The sequence below is a fragment of the Leopardus geoffroyi genome, chromosome A3 (assembly GCF_018350155.1).
Source record: "Leopardus geoffroyi isolate Oge1 chromosome A3, O.geoffroyi_Oge1_pat1.0, whole genome shotgun sequence".
NCBI classification, from domain to species: Eukaryota; Metazoa; Chordata; class Mammalia; order Carnivora; family Felidae; genus Leopardus; species Leopardus geoffroyi.
In genome coordinates this window covers 24,508,788-24,535,726 of record NC_059336.1, presented here as the reverse complement: position 1 = coordinate 24,535,726, position 26,939 = coordinate 24,508,788, and the positions used below count along the sequence as shown (strand labels likewise).

The 26,939-nt window shown below is 41.9% G+C and overlaps 1 protein-coding gene across 2 annotated transcripts in view; it reads right to left on the bottom strand.

Annotated features, from left to right (window-relative positions):
- Nucleotides 1-26,939, bottom strand: part of PIGU (phosphatidylinositol glycan anchor biosynthesis class U) — an 83,540-nt gene that overhangs the window by 18,828 nt on the left and 37,773 nt on the right. For both annotated transcript variants that reach the window (XM_045443676.1, XM_045443677.1), the window contains 4 exons: nucleotides 13,944-14,041; nucleotides 7,080-7,234; nucleotides 5,314-5,457; nucleotides 2,515-2,639 (listed from right to left, as the gene is read on the bottom strand). In XM_045443676.1, coding sequence (XP_045299632.1) covers nucleotides 2,515-2,639; nucleotides 5,314-5,457; nucleotides 7,080-7,234; nucleotides 13,944-14,041 — 522 coding nt within the window. The remainder of the gene's footprint in view (nucleotides 1-2,514; nucleotides 2,640-5,313; nucleotides 5,458-7,079; nucleotides 7,235-13,943; nucleotides 14,042-26,939) is intronic.

Below are 26,939 nucleotides of genomic sequence, written 5' to 3'. Positions count from 1 at the left end.
TTCTGTGCAGAGTCTTCAGTCAAGCTGAACTGTAAACTATTCACCCAGACAGCCAGCAACAGCATCTATTAGATCATCTAGGTTTCTGGGAACCCCATCCTTAATTTCTCTGCATTAACCCCGGAGGGCATAAAATAGCTTATTTCAAGCTTTGAAAAGTATGTTCATTCCAATGACCCTGAATGACTCTACCAAGCCTGAAGCTTTGATCACGGAATTATGTAGGAAACCTCCCCTGCATGATTCTTACTAATGGTAACAACAGTGCTATTTATATACATTATTTCTCAAACTTAAAACACCCCTGGAAGATATTCTCCCCATTTTACAGATTAAAAACCGAGTGACTCAGAAAGGTTAGATGAATTTCCTAAAAAGAGAGAGCTGGTAATGGGAAAGCCAGGATCCAGATTCAAGTCTTTCTGGCTCCAGACTGTGTTCAGCAATATGGGATGAAATATTTTTTTTTAATTTTTTTTGAATGTTTATTTTTGAGAGAGAGAGAGAGAGAGAGAGCGCATGAGCAGGGGAGGGGCAGAGAGAGAGGGAGACACAGAATCCAAACCACGCTCCAGGCTCTGAGCTGTCAGCACAGAGCCCGACGTGGGGCTCAAACTCACGAGCCTTGAGAACATGACCTGAACCAAAGTCGGACGGATGTTCAACCAACTGAGCCACACAGGCACCCCGGGATGAAAGATTATTAAGGGCAAGAGACAGCTAAGAAAAAAATGACTCTACTTCTGAGGAAAGAGGATCAATGTCCCCAAGACCCACACTGTCACAAACTGGGGCATGTCCACATGTTTGATGGCCTCATGATTTGTCACTGGCCACTCTGCTGGGGGGCGGGGGCACCAGACTGACTCTGAGCCTGCTGGACTGGGTGATTCTTATCTGTGCAATGAGGATGTCATAGGCAGAAAACACCACTTACTCCTCCCAGTCAGGCAGGACTGGTCACTGCCCCACAGGCCACCACCTGCAAGAGCAGTGTGCCTTGCCCGCCCACTTTGCTGTTTACCTTAGCTCAGAGGCCCAGTCTTACAGGTAGGTTTCCTTCTGGCAGCTGGTCAGTTTCACTTCCTGGTTGACACCCAGGCATCCCCAAACAATAACAAAGATTTCCTTCCTCTGAAGCCTGTCCTCCCCAAGTTCACTCTTGATACCTGGCTGTGCACTCACTGCAGGCAAAGAAAATTCCATAGCTCCCTTCCCATTTTAGATTAGAGAATCGAGTATTGGGCACTGACACTGCCTGTTTATTACAGGGCTTAAAAACTCATCCAAAAACATGTGCTGAGTTGTGTGGGTCAGGTCTGATCCTGGGTGCTGGGGACACAGAGGTGAGTGAATCATAAGTCTGCCCCCAGGGAGCCCACAAACACTGAAAAGAACCCATGCAGAGGGCTAAAAGCCCAACTGAGGAAAATACTGGCAGCCTCGGAAGCATAACTAGCTCACTGTATGCCATCTTCTGAGGGGGGACATGGTTAGAGCTGCAGGGGTCTTCAGAGCAGACAGATGTCCAGTGTTCTATAAACATTTAGGTGCAATGCTGGGAAATGGTTCAAAGACCAAGGCCTAGTGTTCCACTGTCCAATGCAGTAGCTACCAGCCATGTGTGACTTTTTAAATTTAACTACATTTCAGTTAAAAATTCAGTTTCTCTACAAGCTCCTGGCTGGCTCAGTCATTAGAGCTTGAAACTCTTGATCTCAGAGCTGTGAGTTTGAGCTCTACACACTGAGATTATTTAAAAAATAATAATAAAATAAAATCTTCAGGGGCACCTGGGTAGCTCAGTTCATTAAGCGTCTGACTTTGGCTCAGGTCATGATCTCATGGTTCGTGAGTTTGAGCCCCACGTTAGGCTCTGTGCTGACACCTCAGAGCCTGGAGCATTCTTCAGATTCTGTGTCTCCCTCTCTCTCTGCCCCTCCCTTGCTCACACTTGCTGTCTCTCTCCCTCTCTCTCAAAAATGAACATTAATTTTTTTTAAATAAAGTCTTCAAAAAAAATTCAGTTTCTTAGTCATACTAGTGGCTATCCTATTGTACTGTGCAGATATAGAACATTTCCATCACCACAGAAAATCCTACTGGATAGCACTAGCTACAGGCTCACAGCAAGCCCTTCCACTTACCTGTCATATAATCTTGAACAAGTGGCTCTACCTTTCTGTACCTCAGTTTTTTAATCTGCAAAATGGTGTTATTTTTCCCTCCAAGACTGGTGTGAAGATAAAATGACCTAATGCATGTAACACTCCTAAAACCAGAGTGGCCAGGTAGGTACTAAGTGACCAAAATATGGTAGTTATTTTTATTACCATCACTAGTCTGTAGTACCCAGCAGGCGGACACTGCCTCGTGTCATTCCCTCTTTCCCGGTACTGCCAGCACACCAGATGCCAGGCAAATGCCTATCAATCTCTTTTTCCGTGTCTGTCTTATCCAGGGACCAGGCTGACACAAATCTGCCACCACAGGGTTAGAGGTGGGAGTACTCACATCTGTAGAGATGGTTCCACACAGGGAAGAAGGCCATGTAGAGGGCCACGTCCCCCACTGTTGGGTAGGACTTGAAGATGGAGATGATGGCAATCTGAATGAACATGAAGAAGACAGGGTGCTCCCTGGGGTGGGGTGGGGCAGGCAGAGAGGGAGAGATCAGTCAGGGACCAGGCACACCCAAGACTCCTGACCCCATCCCTCAAACCCCAAAATACTCTCAAGTGGACTTCAGGTAGGGGCTGGCTCTGCTACCCAGAAGACATGGGACCAGACCAAGCAGCAAAGCAGAAAACTGCAGGGACCCAGAGTTGCCCAGAGGTGGTGAGGAGGGCCCAGCAAACACTAGAGCAACAGCCCATTGCCCCCCACACCCCAGTTCTGAGCCTTCCCCGGCAAGAGTCACTGAGGAAGAAAACAAATGAAGTCAGCTTCATTACTGGGCTTTCATAGCTGCTGTCAGAGTAATCAGGCAGCCTCCCTTGCCAGAGGCCCCTCTGACACCCAGACCCCAGGGCAGGAAGTGCCTCCTTGCTGATGCTCTTTTTCTCTGACAGTAAGGCCAGTGGAGTCTACACACACTTAGCTATGATGAGCTCCTTTCCAGAAAGAGAAGTGAGAGCTGCAGGCAGCTTTTCAGCGCTTTTGGGCTGGAACTGGAGTTTTGTTACCTTAAACAACAATAACAGCTAGCATTTCCTAAACCCTCATGCTGTGACAAGTTCCGTCCTAGGCCCTCTCCTTGTGCTGTCACATGGGATCCTCACTATACCTCCCCTACTCCTTGAGGTAGGCAATATCATCACCCATACTTTGCAGATGAGGAAAGAGGTTCAGATAAGGTAGGTGAGTTAGTAAGCGGTGGAACTGTTTATCTCCAGAACTCCTGAGCAGCACCAAGACTGTTCTCCTGAGTGCCTAGCGTGATCACAGCTCTGGTCAGGAAGGGTGGGGACAGAGCTCAATCTCCAGTGTTCCTCCGAGGGCTGACCAAGTGCTACAAGGAAGCCAACAGAGAGGCCAGATCTACACCCTCCCCAGCTGTACCTAAACAACATGCATGTGGCCTACTTCTGCACACTACCTGGATGCCCAGCTCATAAAGGCTTTCTTCAGAGATTAATGGCAGTTATGTCTTGCAGGTCAAAGGTCAGGGTGACTCAATGGGTGTAAATCTGAGATGTGGAGACAAACATGTACACGCCCCAAACACTCCAGCAGTTTTACACAACAAATGCTTCAGACTCAGCCTGGCAAGTTTCAGTGCTATAGGCTCTCGAAGGGTCCAGCTAGCCCAGTGAGCATCTTCCTAAAAACAATCCAAATCACTGGCTGTGGGCTTTTTAGGTAGCTGGTAAGAGCTGCATGAAGAGCTTCATGGCCTATGAAAAGGCCAGTGAAAATCCAGTGACAAGAAACATGGCGACTAGAATCCCCTGCAATACTGTCTGGGGAGAGTTGGTCAGAAGGGCCCTGTTCCCACAAAGCTAGCACTGGAAGCAAACACTGCAGGGGCTGGAGAGTCAGTGGAGCTTCAGATCCAGCCACAGGAAGGCAGCAGTGGAGAAAGTCACTTCATATAGTCTGTCCCCACAACCCTGAGGCCCTGGCCTGGGGTGGGTGGAGGTGGGGGGGGGTCACGTGACGGTGCTGCTGTAGTCTACCCAGAAGCACCTGTGGCCTTTCATATGCAGACAATGAAAGGTGCTACAGAGTGAGGAAAGGTGTTCCAGGCTCCCAGCTTCTCTCAGCCCAGTGGCTAGGCCTGACCAGATCAAGGGCAGAGACTGGGTGTGAAAGATAGCTGGAGAGCTTGGCTGGGCAAGGCTGCCAGGCCAAGGAAAGTTTTCTGTCAGATGCCAGGCCAAGGCTCTGTCATGGGAAGGAGGCATGAGCTCTGAGCTTTTACAGAATGGGAACCATGTGCATTGGTACACTGGCCATGAAGACTGGCAGGAAGGTTAGAACAGAGAACTCAGGCTCTTGAAATTTAAACCAAACTCTCTTCTAGGTTCCCTGGACTATCAATGCATATCTGTATGCTTCAGTGCCTCTGGTAATAGAACATTTTCCAGGGACTACTACAAGTGATCTCTCTCAGGAGTTTGGCATGGTGCCAGGGGATGAGTATAGATGTTGGAGACAAACTTTGGTCTGAATCTCAGCTCCACTACTTACTAGCTGTGTGACTCTGGGAAAATCACTCCACTTCTCTGAATGTCCATTTCCTCAACTATAAAATGGGCGTAATGATAATAAAATGATGCCTACTTCCAAGAGATGCCAGAAGGGTCAGGTATAAATACATTTCAGAAAACCTAAAAAGGGCTGGGATGGAGCCAGGCTCAATACATGTTAGTTTTCTTATGCTGCAGAAGAGACAAGTCTTAAAGGAAATTGATCAGAAGATTAAACAGAGCTGCAGGTGGCCAACCTCCCAACTAACACGTCCTGAGTCTCCATTGTCACTGGGCTACTCATGGAGGACGCCCAATAAGATGCACTTTTTCTAAAGACCCTTTATAACTCCAAACCCTTCCTCTATCCAAAATAGCAAGTGGGTTCAGTAGCACTGTGGGCTCAAAGTGAAGCTAGGGGAAATATCAGGGTGCTCCCTGCAGCCTGCACTCACGTGTGACTCAATTGCTGGCTATGGCTACTGGCACCTGAGGCCATTAAAGGTAGGGTTCCCTGGAGAAAGATGGCATAAACCTGAGAGAGGATACTCCTAGTTTGAAAGGTGCCTGTAAGACTACAAATGGCTCTGCAGACAAAGAAACAGCAGGTCCAACCACTTACTTTAGCTTTATGGCTAAGGGAATGGTGTAGAAGAAGACGTTGATCTGAAACACACATACAAAGAAGAGGCTGAAGTGCTCAAACATCTCCGCGAAGAAGTACCAAAAAAGACCGATGTTTGGAGTGAGATCTGGAACAGAAAGTCTGGAATGAAGAAAACAAAGAGGGAGAAAAAAAGAGAGCCAAATTTTAAATGGTCTGCCTTGACCTGGTTTTCTCCTAAAGAATTTGGCCACTACTGGGCAGCCAAAGATGACTCTGTCCCCACAGTTATCAGGATGTGAGGGGCCCTACAGGCACCCTGGATATAGGTAATTAATAAAAACAAGAGGCAGAGAAACAGAGAATGATAACCCATAACAAATATCAACTAAACCAAATTCTGGCATGCATCAAAGATCTGAAATGAGGCAGGATTTGGGCTAGAAGTCAAAAGACCAGCCCCTCTTTTACTGCCTAAAATATATATGTTTAAATTTAGGAGATACCCAGGATATACAAGAGAGGAATGGGTTTCAAACAGACAGTATCTATTTGGGGCATTCCAAAGACTTGCCCAGAGGAGCGAGCTCAAAGATCCTGCTGCTCCCCATTCTTGCTCCACATCCTGACAACAGGAGCCAGAGACTGAGTGCCTGACACTGCAGTGACTTCTGGGGTCTTGAGGAAGCACTGGCAGGTTCCAGCTAGGATCCCGGATCTCATTTGAGAAATAAGGGTTTCACTGGAAAACTTTTTGTCTAGTTCTATTAGATAAAGATTGGTTGCAAATCTGGCTCTTCTAAAAATTTACATTATATGTCTTATTTTCAAAAACACAGAATTGGAACTGATGTCAATTCACGATTTTAAAAGGGCAGTAAGTGGAGCATGAAGAAGGAAGAAATAGGCAATGGCTCATGGTCAGAGTACACTGACCAAGGCCTCCACTCAGGGCAATTCTTTGCCTCCTGCTGTGACTACATTTCCTTTTCTGTGAAATGAGGTAAAGAACACAATCCTGTGGGCCAGCAAAAACCAGGAAAAGCTTTTCACCGGCATTACAAACTCTTACTTAAAGCTCAGCATGAAGAGCTACAAGTTATGCACAGCCAGGATTTAACACAAATCAGCAGTCCAGAATTCCAAAGGGGAGTCTGCCCCTCCAGATCCCCTCCCCACCCTGACAGATTTAACTGTCTATCACCTCAATGGGCTGTGAGGTCCCTGAGGCTTGAGCAGCGACCTTCCTGTCCTCCTCAGCATACCACACAGAGAGTACTGGGAAACGTCTGCAGAATTCATACTCCATTTTTATTTTCTCTAAAAGTTTGACACGTGGGAGGTGGCTTTATTTTAAAACTGTCAGAGACCCTCTTGCAGTAGAGGAATATATCCATTCCTGTTTGGGACTGAGCCAAACCCTTCCAGGCAGTTGCTTCAGATGTTCCTAAAGAGTGCTCTTTAATCTCACAGGATCAAAGGTACGCACTAGACCTGTGGTTCTCAAAGTCTGCTCTTCCCTGGACCAGCAGCATCAGCATCACCTGAAAACTTGTTAGAAATGTAAATTCTTGGTTCCTATCCCAAATTTACTTAATCAAAACCTCTAGGGGCGGAGCCCAGAAATCTGGGTGTTAATAAGCCCTGCAGGTGTTTCTGGTGCACACTGAAGTTTAAGGACCCCTGTATCTTGATGCTCCCTGTGGTTGCGCACCCTCTGATTCCACCTGGAGTTGTGAAAAACAAATTAGCTTCCAGAGTTTTCTAATGAAGTCATTACTTACATGAAGCCATATACTGCAGGGATGAAGTCCCAGGAGCTGAGAAGGAAGAAGGAGAGGCAAATGATTACCACTAGGCTTCCCACGTACATCATGGCATACTCCCAAGAGAAGATCCAGAAAGCTTTGCTCTTCACTTTCACAGGTATATACTGCCGCTAGGAGAGAGGGCAAAATGGTACATTTAGGGATGTCAAGGACAGAAAGAAGTTATCAGCTTAAACTTCAAGATCCCTTCTGCAAAGCACAGGACACAGAAAAATGGAAAATCAAAGGACTGAAAAGGATTTCCTTGTGTTAAACCCTAACCAAAAGAAAACAAGTTTAATTATACTATTACCAGATAAAATAAACTTTGATGTAAAAAGTATTACAGAAATTAAGATGTTTCATAATGATAAAAGGTGCAATTCATCAGAAAGATGTAACAGCTTTAAACCTGTATGTACCTAATAACACAGTCTCAAATATATACAACAAACATGGACAGGGCTACAAAGGAAAAACGGACATAACCATCATCAGTAGATAACTGATAGATCACAGACACAACAATCAGGAAGCAAGTAGGAAATATGAATAACACATTTTCTTTTTAAAGGTTTAAAAAAGTTTATTTATTTATTGGGCTGGGGGGGGGGGGAGGGGAGGTGCAGAGAGAAAGAGAATCCCAAGTAGGCTTCACTGCAGCACTGAGCCTGACACAGGGCTCAATCCCACAAACCATGAGATCATGACCTCAGCCAATTCAAGGGTTGGACACTTAACCAACTGAGCCACCCAGGTGCCCCTGAAGAGCACACTTTTAATAAATTTGTAACTTCTTTGAGAATGAGTCAGGGAAAAAAAGAAAAAAAGAAAAAAAATCTGTATATCCAGATAGATACAGAAAATGTGGCAAAATGGTAACTGGGTAATCTAAATAAAAGGTACTTATTATACTAGTCTTTCAACTTTTCTAAAGCATGAAAAAATTAGGGAAAAACTAATTCAAGAAGAAACAAAATTTGAATGGTCCTATAAGCATTTAAGAAACTGAATTAGTAATGAAAAATTTTCCCATAAAGAGTAGGCCCTAAGCAAAATAAGTCAGGCAGAGAAAGACAAATACCATATGATTTTACTCATATGTGGAATTTAAGAAACAAAACAGATGAACACAGGGAAAGGGAAGGAAAAATAAAACAAGGTAAAAACAGAGGGAGGCAAACCATGAAAAACCCTCAACTATAGAGAACAAACTGAGGGTTGCTGGAGGGAAACTGGGTGAGGTGATGGGCTAAATGGGTGATGGGCATTAAGGAGGGCACTTGTGATGAACACTGGGTGTTATATGTAAGTGATGAATCACTAAATTCTACTCCTGAAACCAATACTGCACTATATGATAATTAACTTGAATTTAAATAAAAACTTGGAAGAAAAAAAAAAAAAAAGAGCAGGCCCAGCCAGTTTTACAGGAAAGTTCTACCAACATTCAAGGTGATTCTAATCTTACATTAATTCTTTCACAGCAAATATCATAAACTTGATACCAAAACCATTTACCAACACGAATACAAAAATACTAAATGAAGTATTACCTAATATAATTCAGCAATATATGATAAAATTGGGTTATAACTAGGTTGGACATATTCAAAAATCAAGGTTAATGCAATGTAAGAAAAGCTATTAATATATGTATCACAAACAGTTTAAAAATAAATCATATTACTCAGCCATCAAAAAGAATGAAGTCTTGCCATATGCAATGACGTGAATGGATCTAGCGTGTATTATGCAAAGCAAAATAAGTGAGTCAGAGAAAGACAAATACCATATGATTTCACTCATGTGTGGAATTTAAGAAATAAAACAAGATGAACATAGGGGAAGGAAGAAAAAAGAGGCGGGAGGCAAACCATAAGAGACTCCTTTTTTTTTTTTTTAATGTTTATTTATTTTTGAGAGAGGGAGAGCATGAGCGAGGGAGAGGCAGAGAGAGGAGACAGAATCTGAAGCAGGCTCCAGATGTCAGCACAGAGCCCGATATGAGGCTCCAACTCACGAGCCATGAGATCATGACCTGAGCCAAAGTTGGATGCTTAAATGAGCCACCGAGGCGCCCCAAGAGACTCTTAACTACAGAGAACAAACTAAGGGTTGCTGGAGGAGAGGTGGGTGGGGGATAGGCTAAATGGATGATGGGTATTAAGGAGGGTACTTGTTGTTATGAGCACTGGTGTTTCATGTTTGTGATGAATCACTAAATTCTACTCCTGAAATCAATATTATACTATATGTTAACTAACTAGATTTAAATAAAAATTTGAAACATAAAAAATTCATTAATTCAATGCAATAATGCAATCCCAGTAAAAATGCCAACAAGCTATTTTATGGAATTATACAAGATTAAAGTTTATATGGAAATATAAACATGCAAGGAATGAAGTACTAATACATGCCACAACAGAGATGAACCTTGAAAACATCATGCTAAGTGAAATAAATCAGTCACAAAAGACCACATATTGTATGATTCTATTTATATGAAATGTCCAGGACAGCATATAAAGGCAAAAAGCGGAATACTGGTTGCTTAGAGCTAGAGGGGAAAGGGGAACTGGGGAAAAACAGAGAGTGACTTAATGGGCATAGGGTTTCTTTCTGGGTTATAAAAATGTTGTAGAATTGATTGTGGTAATGGCTACACAACTCTGTGAATATACTAAAAATCACTGAATTGTATACTTTAAATAGGTCAATTGTTTGCTATGTAAACTATATCTTGATAAACAATAAAAGCTGTTAAAAGAAAAACACCATAAATAAGTCAAAAGACAAATGAAAAACTAGAAGAAAATATTTGCAAAGGGTTAATAATACTTCTAATATATAAAGGATTCTTCAAAATGGAGAGAAAATAGATCAAAGTACAACAGGAAAATGAGCAGAAAAAATGAATAGACAATCCACAAATATGAAAAAATGTTCAAACTCACTCATATTTTAAAAAATGCAAATTAAAACAACACTGAGATACCATTTCTCAGAATCAGACTGGCAAAGATTTTTTAATGTGACAACACATTCTATTAGCAAGGCTGTGGAAAAATAGGCAATGTCATACATTCTTATGTCATACATAAGAATACAAAAATTGTACAATCCTTATGGAGGGAAATTTAAAAAGACCTAAAAAAAAAAAAAAAACTACATATATACTTACCTTTGGATCCAGTAATTCTATTTCTAGAAATCTACCTTGAAGATATCCCTCCAACAACACGAAAATACATATACGCAAGGTTACTCATTAAAGCATTAACTATGATAGCAAAATACTGGAAACAATCTAAATTCCCATACAAAGGAGAAAAGTTGAAGAAACTATGGTACGTCCATACAATGAAGTCCTATGCTGCTGCAAAAAAGAAGATCTCTATGTATCAATATACAGTGACTTCCAGGAAATAATAGTAAAAAAAGCAAAGCACAAAAGAGTACCTAGAGTATGCTATCCTTCATATGCGAAAGAAGGAAATACACATGTGTCTGCTCATTTGTGCAAAAGAAATACAAGAAGGATAAACCAGAAACTAAAAACAGTTACTTGGGGTGACAGAGGAAGAAGGAAAAAGAAAAGAACAAGATAGCAGGGATGAGGGCAGGGTAATACTTCTCTGAATATGTTTTTTGTATAGCTGATTCTTAGAACCACAGCAATATTTCTTAGTCTCTTCACATACCCCCCCAAAAACCAAAAAACTAAAATCGACCAAGGTGTAGGGGAAATCCAAAATTAATACAAGCAGTAATAAATGAGCCTAACTATATGTCAAATTAATAAGATACCTACATTGAAGGGTTACATGGGAGAAGAAAACTAACCTGAGTGACTTTGAGAAACAGTAACCTGACAGAATTCTGTAATGCTAAAGACAAAAAGAACTACACATACGTGTTATAACCAAGTCAGTAGATATATTTCTTTTTTTAAAAAAGATTTATTTATTTATTTAAGTAATCTCTACATCCAAAGTGGGGCTCAAACTCATCACTCCAAGATCAAGAGTCACATGCTCCACCGACAGAGCCAGCCAGGCGACCCAGTACATATATTTCTGACCTGGGTATTTCTCACAGAAATTCTAGAACCACTTTATGTTGATTTTAGAACTGAACATATTAGCAAATATACTGCAGATAATGAAAGTTGGGCTTCCAACCATTAGAGAAAAATTATACACAAGGAAAAGGGAGAGACTAAAGTGAACCCTTTGGTGTCACACTGGACTCATTGGTATCAGTATAAACAGGTATCAGTATGAAGAGATAAGGAGAAAAAGAATTACAGATGTAGGGGCGGGGTTAGTATACATACATGTATTTCACAGCTGTCTGTTAGAAGCAATGCCGCCCAGATAACAATAAGCAGACCTATAATCCTCAGTTTCTCAATAACTTTCACCAATAAAAGCAACCAAGAGTCCTTGAAGAATTGATTCCAGGGCTTGAGCAGGGAAAATACAAGATGAACCTGGAACATCTTGTGGCACCAGAAAGAAAGGAAAGAAAAGCTCAAGAAGACAAGGCTAGTCAAAAAACACAAAAGCCAATCTGAAAGAGCCCCCCATGGTCAAAGCTAGAAAAATTGTAGCAAAAAGCTAATATTAGTATTAGATTTTTCTTTTTTGAGGTGAAATTCACACACCACATGTTTAACTATTTTAAAGTACGCAATTCAGGTTCTTCAACAGTTGCCTTGAAAGAAGTCTGAGGTGGATGAAGGCTAGCTCCCACTCTACAATCTTGCTGCATAGAAAACAAGTTCCAGCCCAGATTCTGGCATACTTAACATTTATTAAACAAATATTCACTAGCAAGCAAGCACAGAGCAGTTCACACAAATCATTCTAGAAGGTCCATTAGTTGTTTCAATCACAGATTGTAAAAAAAAGCTTCACTGGGGCACCTAGGTGGCTCAGTTGGTTGAGTATCCAACTTTTGATTTTGGCTCCAGTCATGATCCCAGGGCTGTGGAATTGAGCCCACATGGTTGTATCCATTTCTCCTAGTGCTCAGACTTTCTAAAGAATGAAATGTAAGTATGAAGTAATAAAGGAAACGCAAACAGCATACTATTATGTGGAAAAATTCTTGGATTCAACAAGAATCTAGAAAGAGAATCAAAGCAAAATAACTTCACAGTGCAATGATACATCTATTAGACTAGCAACCATAACCCAAATTTGAAAAGCCAGTGCTGGCAGCCTGGGAGGAAATGGTTCACTACACTTTATTTTATTGTTTTTAAAGATTTTATTTTAAAGTAATCTCTACATGCAACATGGGGCTCAAACTTCCAACCTCAAGATCAAGAGTTGAATGCTCTACCAACTGAGCCAGCCAGGCGCCCGTGGTTCACTCTAGACACTTTTGGTGGCACTACAAATGGGCTCAAGCTTTTTGGTGAACACTCTGGTCTTGCGTAATAAGGACTATGAAAATTCTCACACCTTTGGGTCCAATGAGTCACCTGGAGGTACATACTTTAAGGAAATAACTTAAAGAAAACTAACTTTCTATACTATTTATATCAATGACAACCAGGGCATATCTCAAATTCCCTAAACAGGATGAAGACCAAGCTAATCATGAATCACTGTGTACATCAAGACAAAGACATATTATGAAGTCATTTAAAATGACAAGCATATAACCTATTCCAATAAATGGAGGTATACACTCAATTTTAGCAACAGTGCTTTTTTTTTTAAGTTGATTTATTTATTTTGAGAGAGAGAGGGTGTGGGGCAGAAAGAGAGGAGGAGAGAGAATCCCAAGCAGGCTTTGCCCCATCAGCACAGAGCCCAATATGGGGCTCAAACTCATGAACCATAAGATCATCATGACTTGAGCTGAAATCAAGAATAGGACACTTAACTGACTGAGCCACCTAGGCACCCCAGCAACAGTGTTTATAATTGAGAACAAAGGCTCTGCAATCAGATATTTCTTGGTTTGAATTGTGGCACTGTCCTCTGTACACTTTCAAGAAATGTTTCTCTTCTAAAAATGGATTTGGACCATGCAGGACCTGAAAATGGTTACTTGCTCTTGAGGAAATATGTGTATTCTCATTGGTGTGGAAAAGGCAGACAGTCAGAGGGCAAGTTCTTGCATCGGGATGCTTGAGTTCATATCTCAGCACTGTCACTTGCTGGCCATGTCACCTTAGGCAAGTAACTATGCCGGCCAATATTCCAGCTGCAATTCATGGATGTATTATGGCTAATAATAGACTAATACATGGCTAACACTATGACCTACATCAAAAGTTCTTATGAGGTTGAAATGAAATGATGCCTGCAGAGTGCTCAGTATAGTGTCAGACATAGTAAGTTCTCAGTAAATGTCAGCAATCTGTATTCTTCAATTAATATTTATTGATCACTCACCATGGTCCCAGGATTGCATTACGTACACCCACAATGTTTAATTCCTACAAGAACCTTACATGATGAGTGTTGTTATACACAAAAGTTTTTTAAAAATGAGCTTAGAGAGGGGTCTATGAATATTAGATGAGAGAAGGAAAATGCAAGATGGTTGGTAGATTCCAACTACACACACATAAAATGAAATACACTTAAACATTTGCAATGTTATGCATAATTAGAACTTAATGGTCACTACGCCCATTTTGTTTAAAGTTAGTCAAGTTTCTTTGTTTGTGTTTTCAAGTAGAAGCAAGTACATGTGAGACAGGGACCCAGTCCCATTGCCTTTATTGAGCCATGCCCTTCATTGCCCCAGGCAGTGACTGGGCCATGTATTAAATGTCACTTGAGTGTTGGCTTCTGACCAGCAAGTGCTTACCTGGAGGAGATAGAGGAGTCCTGGAACAAACAAGGTGAGTGGGTACAGAGACTGGTATGTTGCTAAGGCAAGAAAAATAGCACTGAGGAAGGCACTACCTGTAAAAGGAAAAAAAAAAAAAAAAAAAAAAAGAAAGAATCCAGCTTTATCAATCAGGATTAGTTAGACTCAGCAAGTCCCAAAAGCAAGAAACTTTCTGTTACTGGTCAAATAAGCTCTTGTCAAATATCTCCTGGTACACAAGGTGCTATGCAAACTCACAGATTGATTTCCCATGAAAGGAAACCTAAGAACTCAAAACCATTTACCTTTAGCAACCTGAGACCCCTCAAGTATGTTTCCTGTAAAATTTTCAGACTGAATAAAGGGATCAAGTCTATTAATATCTATGTCCAATTTAACTTATCAACTAAGTCCACAATCATTGCTTAAGCAATTCAGAGCTATGAAACCTATCCCTATTTTACAATACCCTTTCCTTATGGACTATCTTCAGGTCATGTGTTTATCATTAAAGTATATTAATTTTTATTAATAATTTCCCCATTTCCTACATAAAATGGCCCACTATGGAATTATTAAACATGATGTTACAACAAATTTGCAATGACATGGAAGGATATTTATAACATCCTATTAATTGAAAGTTATAAAAGAGATATACACTATGATCTCATTTAAAAGAAAACATGCAGGGTATGCCTGAGTGGCTCAGTCAGTTAAGCGTCTGACTCTTGATTTTGGCTCAGGTCATGATCTCTCAATTCATGGGTTCAAGCCCTGTGTCAGGCTCTGCATGAATAGCACGGGGCCTGCTTGGGATTCTCTCTCTCCCTCTCTCTCTGCCCCTCCCTTGTATGCACTCTCTCTCTCAAAATAAATAAATAAACTTAAAAAAAAAAAAAAACATGCATAAGTAAATTAAAAAAAAAAAAAAAAAAGACTAAAAGACGAGGCCCAAAGTTCACAGTGGTTTTTTTTCTCAGTGGTTGGATTACTAATTTTTTTTTTAATTTTTGCTTCTCTGTATTTTATAAGTTTTCTTTTTTTGAAATTTTCTTAATGTTTCATTTATTTTTGAGAGATAGAGACAGAACATGAGTGAGGGAGGGGCAGAGAGAGAGGGAGACACAGAATCTGTCAGCACAGAGCCCAACGTGGGGCTCAAACCCATGAACTGTGAGATCATGAGCTGAGCCGTAGTTGGACACTTAACCGACTGAGCCACCCAGGCATCCCTCTAAGTTTTCTATAATGAACATCCTTTGTTTATGTCATAGGAAAAAACTGATTTCTTTTTTAAAAAACCAAATAGCTATTCTCTTTCAGATGTTTTATACAACAGAGTACCCTAAAACCAAAGCTAGAGAACACAAATTAGCAACAGAGGTTTCAAAGTGGCCCAGAAATCAGTAGAGTGATTGACAGTTCAAGGCTGTTATCTTGTGATGATAATGTTTCATTACTGACAGGTCTTGTGGTCACTCTCATTAGTGTGGGTCAACTGTTTACCGGAAATAAGATATCCTCTCAATGGTGTTTCATTAAAGGAGTAACCAGTAACTCCACTCAGGAGTTTTACCCTCTCCCAACCCAGCTCCAGAAACAAACAGAAGGAGATGATCCATAGGATTTTTTGCCCACCAAAGTAGTCTATTTCCTTGATCTAAGAGCCACCTTGGAAGAGGAGGGTTACAAATGTGACTACTTTACAGGAGAGTGAGTGGAGAGAAGAGAACTTTGAGGGCTTCATACCTCAAACCAAAGAAACTCATCAGCTAGGAACAATTCCTGGTTGAAAGAAAGTGGAAGGAAGGCAGAAAAAGGAGGAAGCTGGAAATAAAAGACCAAGGACAGAATTTTGCATTGCTGATCAGTGCCAGGCATGATGTCCTGTGTCCAGGGTGCTTGTAAACATGACTGAGCAGGGACAGGATCATGCCCAGCCAAGCTGTGCCACCACCAGAGGCCCCCACATTTCCGCTGAGCCACAGACACCTAGAACCAGAACCAGGTCAATTCTGAGATAGGGAGATGGCAGTGGTGGAGAAGGGGCTGTTCTGGAGTCTGACAGCTAAACTGGGCTCAAGATTCCCTGACTTGGCCAAAATCTGAATGACATTGTGTGGGAAACCAGCTAAGGGAGGAAAAAAAAATGGAAAGAACTTTTAAATTTAACATGACTTTCTATAGAGACTGGGGTGCAAGAGAAACAGGCTCTTACCAGAGGAGGGAGGCTAATGCTCCAACTCCATCCATTCTTATAAAAGTGGTGAAAACAAACATGTGACTTTCACCCCTCTCTCTCCCAGAAGACACCAGGGAGTGAAATAAACAGTCACCTCCTGTCCTAATTGCCTGAGCTCAGTAATTACTTGTCTGGAGCAGCTGACTATCTATAAGGGCCAATAGAGAAGAAAGCGCTCATAGCATTATAGAATGGACTCATGAGTTTCAGAGACTTGGTCCCTGGATTGGGAAGAAGCACTCTTCCTTCCTTAGACGAAATCAATAGTTAGGAAAAATCTGTTCCTTCTGCTATTCTCTACCAGTAAGTGGCAGCAACATCTCCTTGCTTACTGCAGTGACCCTTCACCCCTCCAAGCCCATACTCCTTCTACCAGTCATGTCCTGTTGACTGACCCCTGGAACATCCACCACTGCAGTTCCTGCTCTCATCATCTGTTGCCACACGTTTTCAGCAGCCTTTTCCTTCTCCCCAGTGGTCTCCCCAATCTCCTCCCATGTAATCCTCCAGAGAAGTACCAGAAGGATCCTTCTAAAACAGATTAGATTGTGACAGGCCTCTCTTTAAACATTTCTGATGATTCTGTTTCATCTACTGGATTAAGTCCAAACTCCAACGGCAAACAAGGCCCTTCACTATCTGGGTCTTATTTTATTTCTCCAGCTTTACCACCTCTCACTGTTCTCCTACACCCACCCCATCCTCCAGCTACTCTGGACCATTCCCTAATTTCTGAAACACCATGCCTTTTCATTCCTGTGTCTGTTCTCAGCCTATTCCTTCTGCCCAAGCTATCCTTCCCTGCCCTCCTTCTAGTGCAGACCCATTCCCAGTGGACAATTAAAATGTCACTTTCTCTAATGAGGCCTAAGCAGAGATGATAACAATAGTGATTACAGCTAACAGTGGTCACTTACTAGGTGTCAGGCACCTCTCCTCTGTATTCAGAACAGTGCTGAACTCAAACAACAACAACAACAACAACAACAACAACAACAACAACAACAACATAAAAGCCTTCAGTAAACATCACAATAACCTTGTGAAAGCTCTGTTTTCACAGGTAAAGAAATCAAGATACAGAAACAGAAGGTTAAGTAACATTATCATTTTAAGTAACAAAACCACTCAGATGATTCCAGTGTCCATTCTCTAAATTCATTCAATAACCTCATTCAATACTGATACCGTCTTTATAATAATTTGCTAATGTTGTTCTCTCTCCCCATTTGTCTATGAGTTTCTCAAGGGCAATAAACCCCTCTTCACTTTGAATCTCCAACACCTAGCACAGTGCCTGGCACACCTGATGAATGAATGAATGAGTATCATTCAGTGACACATATGAATCCCTTTGAAAATCCAAGCACATTAAAGAAAACCAATGTTTCTTTTTTATTGAGATATAACTGACATATAACATTGTATAAGTTTCAGGTGTACAGCATAATGATTTGATACTTGTATATATTGCCAAACGAGCACCCCTATAAGTCTAGTTGAAACCAATGTTCTTGAGGAAGGAGAACTTAGGAAGTGTAAAACACAGGTAATGAAACGTGGGCAAAGCACAAAAGAAATCTGACACTTGAAAACAACAGAGCCTACTGAATAGAAGTTGAGGACTTGGGGAAGGAGGCTGGGCACAGAGAATGCTCTCTGTGGAGTAAACTATTGGATGGTGGAGGCCTGTGGTTCGGGGGCAGAAACATGGCATTACAACAGTCAGGAGCCTGATGTGTGGGATGCTGGGGTAGGTGTGGATGGGGCAAATACATAGTCTGAGCAAAAGTGAGGGGGAGTATGAAGACACACAAGAGACTCAGGGCTGATGTGTTTTGAAAAAAGCTAGAAGGGGCATGGTGGGTGGATTAGGAAAGCAGAAGGATGATGATATGTACTTGGGGCAAGGTCAGGAAAGATGAAGAAAAGTAAAAGGTGGGGTGCCTGGCTGGCTCAGTCAGTAGAGCATACATTTTTTTTTTTTAAAGCTCATTTATTTATTTTGAGAGAGAGGGAGAGAATGAGCAGGGGAGGGGCAGAAAGAAAAAATCCCAAGCAGGCTCTGAGCTGTCAGCACAGAGCCCAACGTGGGGCTTGGTCCCATGAACCATGAGATCATGATCTGAGTTGAAATCAAAATGGGACGCTTAACCGACTGAACCACCCAGGTGCTCCAGAGCATGCAATTCTTAATCTCAGGGTAGTGAGTTCAAGCTCCATGCTGAGTGTTGAACCTACTAAAAGAGGAAAGAAAGAAAAGAAAAAAAGAAAGGAAGGAAGGAAGGAAGGAAGGAAGGAAGGAAGGAAGGAAGGAAGGAAGGAGAAAGAGAAAGAGGAAAGAAAGAAAGAAAGAAAGAAAGAAAGAAAGAAAGAAAGAGAGAGAGAGAGAGAGAGAGAGAAAGAAAGAAAGAAAGAAAGAAAGAAAGAAAGAAAGAAAGAGAAAAAGGTGACTTCAAGTATTTTAGACAAACTATTCAATATGCAAACATTTTGGAGTGCCTGCTCTATGACAAGCCTGTGCTGGGTGCCAGGGAAACTGGCGACTGAGACAGTCTCTGTCCTTGTGGAGATCCCAGTAACTAGTGGCAAAATATGGAGGGAGAAAAGTATGAAGCTAGCCCATCAGGGGAATGACACCTAAGTTTTGAACAATGTTTAGGTAAGGCCCAGCAGTCCAAGGGAACAGCATGTGCACAGGCAGGAGGGCGACAGATGACAGAAGGGTGCACTGAGCATGGATGGGACGGACTGTCATTAGCCTGATGGGCAAAAACAGGGTGAGAGTTGGGAGGAATGTCTGGAAGAGGGCACAAAAGGGGCTCTTATGGATGTTGGTAATATTGTTTCTTTTTTTTTTTAATGTTTATTTATTTATGAGAGAGAGAGAGAGAGAGAGAGTGACAGAGAAAATTTCAAGGAGGCTCCACCCTGTCAGCACAGAGCCTGATGTGGAGCTGGAACCCATGAAACCACAAGATCATGACCTGAGCCAAAATCAAGAGTTGGATATTCAACCGACTGAACCAGCCAGGCGCCCCAACATTCTGTTTCTTTCTTTTTTCTTTTAATGTTTATTTATTTTTGAGAGAGAGAGAGACAGACAGACAGAGTGTGAGCAGGGGAGGGGCAGAGAGAGAGGGAGACACAGAATTGGGAGCAGGCTCCAGGCTCTGAGCTGTCAGTACAGAGCCCAATGCAGGGCTCGAACCCACGAACTGCGAGATCATGACCTAAGCCTAAGTTGAATGCTTAACTGAGCCACCCAGGCCCCCCGCAACACTGTTTCTTAAAAAAAAATTTTTTTAATGTTTATTTATTTTTAAGAGTGAGAGAGACAGAGCGTGAGTGGGGGAGGGGCAGAGAGAGAGAGAGAGAGAGAGAGAGAGAGAGAGAGAGAGAGAGAATCTGAAGCAGGCTCCAGGCTCTGAGCTGAAAGCAACAAGCCCAACATGGGGCTCGAACTCACAAACTGTGAGATCATGACCTGAGCCAAAGTCAGACACTTAACCGACTGAGCCACCCAGGCGCCCCCAACATTCTGTTTCTTAATTGGAGTGTGGATTATTCATCATTTTGTGAGAATTCATGGAACTGCACACTAATGATTTATGCACTTTCTGTATTTATGTTATACTTCAATAAACAGTTAATCTACAAAGTCTCAGCAAGCAGGTAGGTAGGGGTCAGATGACAGCAGACTTAGATTGCACAATCACCCCAAAGCATCCAGCTACAGGCCTAGACATGACATTTCACATAACGTCTGAAACTGCAGCCTTATCTGGACAAGACCTAGGGTATCTTGTTCATCTAACCAGGAGGAACTATTCCAAGAGGACTATGAGTTTTGCCAAAAAAAAGATAATCTACTGTTTTTCTGCTGGTACAGCTCAGATACTAGGTTTTCTGTCCCAGCCCTAGTCTCTGGGCTTAGGATGGGAGTATTAAAGTAAATCAGTCAAATGTGCATGTACACTGGCTATAGTATTCAGGAAATTTCATTACCTACCTATCTAGCTTTGAGTATGTTTTCCAACTCTCTACCTGTGTCAGGGTGGGGGACAAGACAAGCCTTGGCAAGACGTGGGGTAACAATGCCTCCAGGGACTGCATCTTGAAGCAATCTGGGCCTGGATAGGTAGCAGAGCTACAGGATAGCACAGGAATGTAGACAGGGTGGGGCTCTGGGGGCTGGTTCAAGATACGGACTACAAGTGGAATGAGCAGAGAGGGGTCATGGACAGCGACCTATACCAGGACAGGCAGTGGGACAGACTGAAATGTGGTGAAAAGGTCCCATGGGACATCTTCCCTCAGAAGAGGAAATTGCACTAGGGCCTAACCAACAAGCAAGATTGCTGGGAAGGAGGAGCCGATGCTGGGGCCTGGTGTGCTATACCAAATTCGTTGCCAAGCACTCTTTTAATGGGGCAGGCTGTCTCGGAGTAGTCCATCCACATCAGTGATGATAATAATTTATTGAGCACATTCTCCTGCCATAACTGCAAGCAGTTTACACATATTAAGTTATTTAGTCCCTCCAATAACTCTATGAAGTGGGTACTACTACTATTCCCATTTTATAGAAAAGGATACTGAAGGACAGAAAGGTTGTTTGCCCAGGGTCACAAAACAAGTGAATAATAATAACAGGATTTGAAACCAGACAGTCTCATTCCAAACCCCACTCGCTTTAACTGCATCACTAGGTTACTTTCTTGATCTCAATCCACACCCGTATCATAAAAATCATAGTAAGCCAAGCAACTATTTGTTGAATGGGCTCTGCTAAGGCAGTATGCTAAGTGTTTTATATTTCTTGCTTATTCTTCCGCTTATCTATGAGGCAGACATTAACTATATGATCAAACTGAAGCTCTTGAAGCTTTGTGATTTGCCCAAGGCTACAGAACTGGTAACTAGAAACTAGCAGTTTTTGAAACTGGGTTGATCTGACACAAACAAAACAAAACGAAACAAACAAAAAACCCAGACTGCTTTATCCTAGGGTCCTGTCCTCTAGGACTTTCTTCATGGGCAGAGCTTTACCCTAGAGGGACCCCACATGGATGGGTTCAGGACTAAGGACCATCACTCTCCAACTGTTCTTCCAGGGCTGAGCTCCAGGAAGAGAATCTCTCATTTAAACCTCCAAGTTCTCCCCAGAAGGCTCAGGGAGCCCCTGTCAATCCTGAGGGATGTTTTTTTTTAAATTTTTTTAACATTTATTCATTTTTGAGACAAAGAGAGACAGAGCATGAATGGGGGAAGGTCAGAGAGAGAGGGAGACACAGAATCTGAAACAGGCTCTAGGCTCTGAGCTGTCAGAACAGAGCCCGACACGGGGCTCGAACTCACGGACCGTGAGATTATGACCTGAGCCGAAGTCAGCCGCTTAACCGACTGAGCCACCCAGGCGCCCCAGAGGGATCTTTTAAAAAAGAGGATATTATAAAGAGTAGCAACCAGCATCATCATTCACTGAGCTCTTAGTACATCCCCCATCCCATGCTATATTTGACATGCACCATTTCATTCATTCTTTACATTTGCTCTACGCCATAGGAACTGTTTCAATTCCCATGCTACAGATAAGAAAATTGAGGACCAGAACAGTTCACTGACTTGGTCAAGGTGGCACAGCCAGGAAGTGGAGGAGCTGGAATTAGCTACCGGATCGGTCTGCCATCAGATCAGCCTGAGCTCTTAATCGCCAAGCACTACCTCTGATAGTACTGATCCTTCTTTTTCCTCCAGAAGCGAGTCCTGTCACACACACCTCTTTTGGTGGGACAAGGAGAGCTGGAAGGGTCCTTGGGCTGCAAACCTCAGGAATTCCTAGTTTGAAACATCTCAGGACTACCTATTAACATCTGGTTTTTTTCCTTTTTAAAGCCCAATAAAGACTACTTCACAGAGATGGAATATTTTAATTAGCTCACTGAAACGCAGGGTAGCCCTTGACCAAAAGCCCCAACCTTTGAAATGAAACCCAGACTGCCCCACTAAAATAACATCAACCCTGCCCTTAGGCCTGCTTGCTAGCCAACACCCCAAAAAAGGACGTTGTAATACAATGGCTGGGCCCTGTCCTGGCCTGTAGCTCTTGATGTGTCCCAGCTAACCCTGGACTGTCACAAAGGAGGCCAGAGGAGAGCAAGTAGGAGAAGGGGACAGAGCCAATGAGGCCACTCTGTTCTGTGGGACACTAGCTCCATGGAAGTCTGGGAAGAGAGTTGCCAAGTTTTCTTCCACTGTCCCTAACTTCTTTTTTTTTTTTAATTCTATTTTTTACAATTTACATCCAAATTAGTTAGCATATAGTGCAACAATGATTTCAGGAGTAGATTCCCTAATGCCCCTTACCCATGTAGCCCATCCCCCCTCCCACACCCCCTCCAGCAACCCTCTGTTCGTTCTCCACATTTATGAGTCTCTTATGCTTTGTCCCCCTCCCTGATTTTATATTTTTGTTTCCCTTCCCTTATGTTCATCTGTTTTGTCTCTTAAAGTCCTCATATGAGTAAAGTCATATGATTTTTGTTTTTCTCTGACTGACTAATTTCACTTAGCATAATACCCTCCAGTTCCATCCACGTAGTTGCAAATGGCAAGATTTCATTCTTTTTGATTATGTAATTTCATTCTTTTTGATTGCCGAGTAATCCTCCATTGTATATACATATACCATATCTTCTTTATCCATTCATCCATCGATGGACATTTGGGCTCTTTCCATACTTTGGCTATTGTGGATAGGGCTGCTATAAACATGGGGTTGCATGTGTCCCTCAAAACAGCATACCTGTATCCCTTGGATAAATACCTAGTAGTGCAATTGCTGGGTTGTAGGGTAGTTCTATTTTTAGTCTTTTGAGGAACCTCCATACTGTTTTCCAGAGTGGCTGCATCCGCTTGCATTCCCATACTGTCCCTAACTTCTTATCAGTCAGGTAAAATTAATTTTAATTATGTGCTCACTGAAGAAACTTTGGGGAAAAAAAACAGGTATGAAAAGGAAATAGAAACATGAGCTTACTCTCCAGAAACAAGCATCACTCTTTTGGAAACTATTTTTGTTGTTGTTTTAACATAGTTGAGATTATATTTTATTAAAATATACAATCTTGGGGGGCGCCTGGGTGGCTCAGTCAGTTAAGCGCCCGACTTCGGCTCAGGTCATGATCTCACAGTTTGGGAGCTGGAGCCCTGCATCAGGCTTTGTGCTGACAGCTCACAGCCTGGAGCCTGGTTCAGATTCTGTGTCTCCCTCTCTCTCTCTGCCCCTCCCCAGCTCGCACTCTCTCTCAAAAATAATAAATATTAGGGGCGCCTGGGTGGCGCAGTCGGTTAAGCATCCGACTTCAGCCAGGTCACGATCTCGCGGTCCGTGAGTTCGAGCCCCGCGTCGGGCTCTGGGCTGATGGCTCAGAGCCTGGAGCCTGCTTCCGATTCTGTGTCTCCCTCTCTCTCTGCCCCTCCCCCGTTCATGCTCTGTCTCTCTCTGTCCCAAAAATAAATAAACGTTGAAAAAAAAAATTAAAAAATAATAATAATATTAAAAATTTTTTAAATATACAATTTTGTATTCTGCCTTAAAAAATAAGTATTCTCGGGGTGCCTGGGTGGCGCAGTCGGTTAAGCGTCCGACTTCAGCCAGGTCACGATCTCGCGGTCCGTGAGTTCGAGCCCCGCGTCGGGCTCTGGGCTGATGGCTCAGAGCCTGGAGCCTGTTTCCGATTCTGTGTCTCCCTCTCTCTCTCTGCCCCTCCCCCGTTCATGCTCTGTCTCTCTCTGTCCCAAAAATAAAATAAACGTTGAAAAAAAAAATTAAAAAAAAAAAATAAGTATTCTCACACAATCTACAATTATTTTTAAGCACCATGTGCATGGCCAAACTGTATGGGATTGAACTACATGGGTAAACCATGTTTTACATAGCCATTTCTCTATTTTGAAGTATTTTCCATTTTTTCCAGTCATTATAAATCATCCTGCATTAATGACTTTGTATCATAAAGCTTTACCTGTATTTCTGCATTGCTTTCAGATAGGTTCTCCTAAGCAGAATAAATCAAAAGTACAAACATTTTAAGACTACTGCCAAACTGTTTCCCAAGAGGCCTGTACTAATTTCTAAGTCAACTTGCCATGTGGGAGAATGTCTATTTGATAGCACCTTTGTCAGCACTGAGAATTATCTTCTAAAATCTTTGCCAGTTTGAAAGGGGGAAAAAAATAAGCCTGTGTTATTTCAATTTGCTTTTATTAATTATCTATGGACTTGAATATTTTTCCATATTTTTTAGTCATTTATATTCCTTTTTTGTGAATTCTCCTGTTTTCTTCTCTAAATGAAATTCCTTTCCTAATTTCATTAAAATTTAATTACGTGGTGCAAATGTGCCATGTAGAAAAGTGACTTACAGATTTTACAAGTGAACCAACTTTACTGTATATTCTGTTAGTAGAGATTATTAATACACTCAAAGAGTTAGGATGGGTCAGAGACCCAACTAAAATAGAATTCTTTGAATATTTTAACAGATTTTAACAGACTATTATTTGTGATGGTCTCTGTGTATAGCTGCCAACAATGGAAGAGGTCTGGTACTCCATGACGAACATACTAAGAAATGGAAGAGGAGGTGGGGTGGGCTGATGAAAGACTTTTACATCTCATTTTATACATTTGAATTTCTTTTATTCTTTTTTAAAATCTTTTTAATGTTTATTTATTTTTTAAGGAGAGAGAGAAAGAGCATGAGCAGGGGAGGGGCAGAGAGAGAGGGAGACACAGAATCCTAAATGGGCTCCAGGCTCTGAGCTGTCACCACAGAGCCCAACACGGGGCTTGAACTCACAAATCATGAGATCATGACCTGAGCTGAAGTCAGACGCTTAACTGACTGAGCCACCCAGGCACCTCCAATTAATTTCTTTTATTCTTACCAAGTACTTCAACTACTTAGGTGAACTACTAAAATTAAAACAAAACAAAACAAAAAAAAACCCAAAAACAAACAAAAAACTAAATTTAGATTTAAAGAAACTGACAAATATGTGACCAATACTACAAAATTCACATGAAATAAGTGATAAAAGTAAAATAAAATTGTGTGTATAACATTATAAAAATGTCTATGAATTCATACGACAGAAATATGGATATAATATAAAGATTTTTGTTCTGTGGAACCAAAAACAATGTGGCTATAAGAGATAATATAACTTTTTCACATGTTTTTCCCCCAAAACAAAACCTTTCCATTGATTTAAAAAAACACACAAAAGGCATTTTTTAAAACAGCATATTTCACATTTTTGTGTGAGATTCCAATTACATGTAACTTCAGAGGCTATGTCTTCAGTCTTTCCATCGTTGTACTTGGCTATTTTAAAGGTGGCATTTCCAAAGGCTGGTGCTCAGTCCCTTCTGCCAGGCTGCAGCACAGGTCTTTATTTATTTATTGGGGGGGGGGGGGCAGTACGGGCAGAGGAAGAGGGAGAGAGAGAATCCTAAGCAAGCTCCATGCCCAGCGTGGAGCCCGCCACAGGGCTCAATCCCACGACTCTGGGACCATGACCTGAGCCAAAATCAAGAGTCGGACGTTTAACTGATTGAGCCACCCAGGAGTCCCTAGAGTCCTTATTTTAATGGACGCCAGACACCTTGATCAATGAATCTACCTGAGCCCAACACTCTGGAAACAGGGACTGAGGCAGGCAGTATTCACAGATAGCAAAGAGTCTTCACTATTTCAGAGTTATTTCTGACAAAATGACCACAATTTTCATAACAAGAAAATATCCAGTCATGGATAATAAGTTAAACTAAACAGCCTACAGAAAGACTACCCACAACCACTGCAAACAGAAACAATGTCTTATGACGACCTAAGTCATTCTCATGCCACCCTAGAAAGGGTATGTAAACTCTAAGTAAAAAGTTCTATGTACACCTTTTGATTCTTTATTTCCTGAGTGTGCAAACTAGTCAGCAACAAGGTGGTGAAATAAGGACTCTCATATACTTAAGAGAGTATAAATTGGTGAAACTCTTGAAGGCAATTTAGCAATAAATTTCAGAAATCCTAAAGAAGATATACATTCAGTGACACAATAATTCTATTTCCAAGACTTCATTATAAGAAAATAACTGTACATGGTGTAGAAATTACTATACAATAGAAAATCAATTGCAGTGTTATTTAAACAGCTGAAAAGTAAAAAATTACCTATTTAATAGAAGTTGGTTAAAGAATTCCTACACATTGCATCCATAAAATGGAATAGTATGCAGCCATTAAAAATGACAGATCGGGGCGCCTGGGTGGCGCAGTCGGTTGAGCGTCCGACTTCAGCCAGGTCACGATCTCGCGGTCTGTGAGTTCAAGCCCCGCGTCGGGCTCTGGGCTGATGGCTCGGAGCCTGGAGCCTGTTTCCGATTCTGTGTCTCCCTCTCTCTCTGCCCCTCCCCCGTTCATGCTCTGTCTCTCTCTGTCCCAAGAAAGATAAATAAACGTTGGAAAAAAAAAATTAAAAAAAAAAAAAAATGACAGATGGGGCGGGGTGGCCTGGGTGGCTCAATCAGTTAAATGTCTGACTTCGGCTGAGGTCATGGGCTCAGGTCATGATCTCATGATTCATGAGTTCCAGCCCCATATCAGGCTCTGTGCTGATAGCTCGGAACCTGGAGCCTGTTTCAAATTATGTCTCCCTCTCTCTCTGCCCCTCCCCAGCTC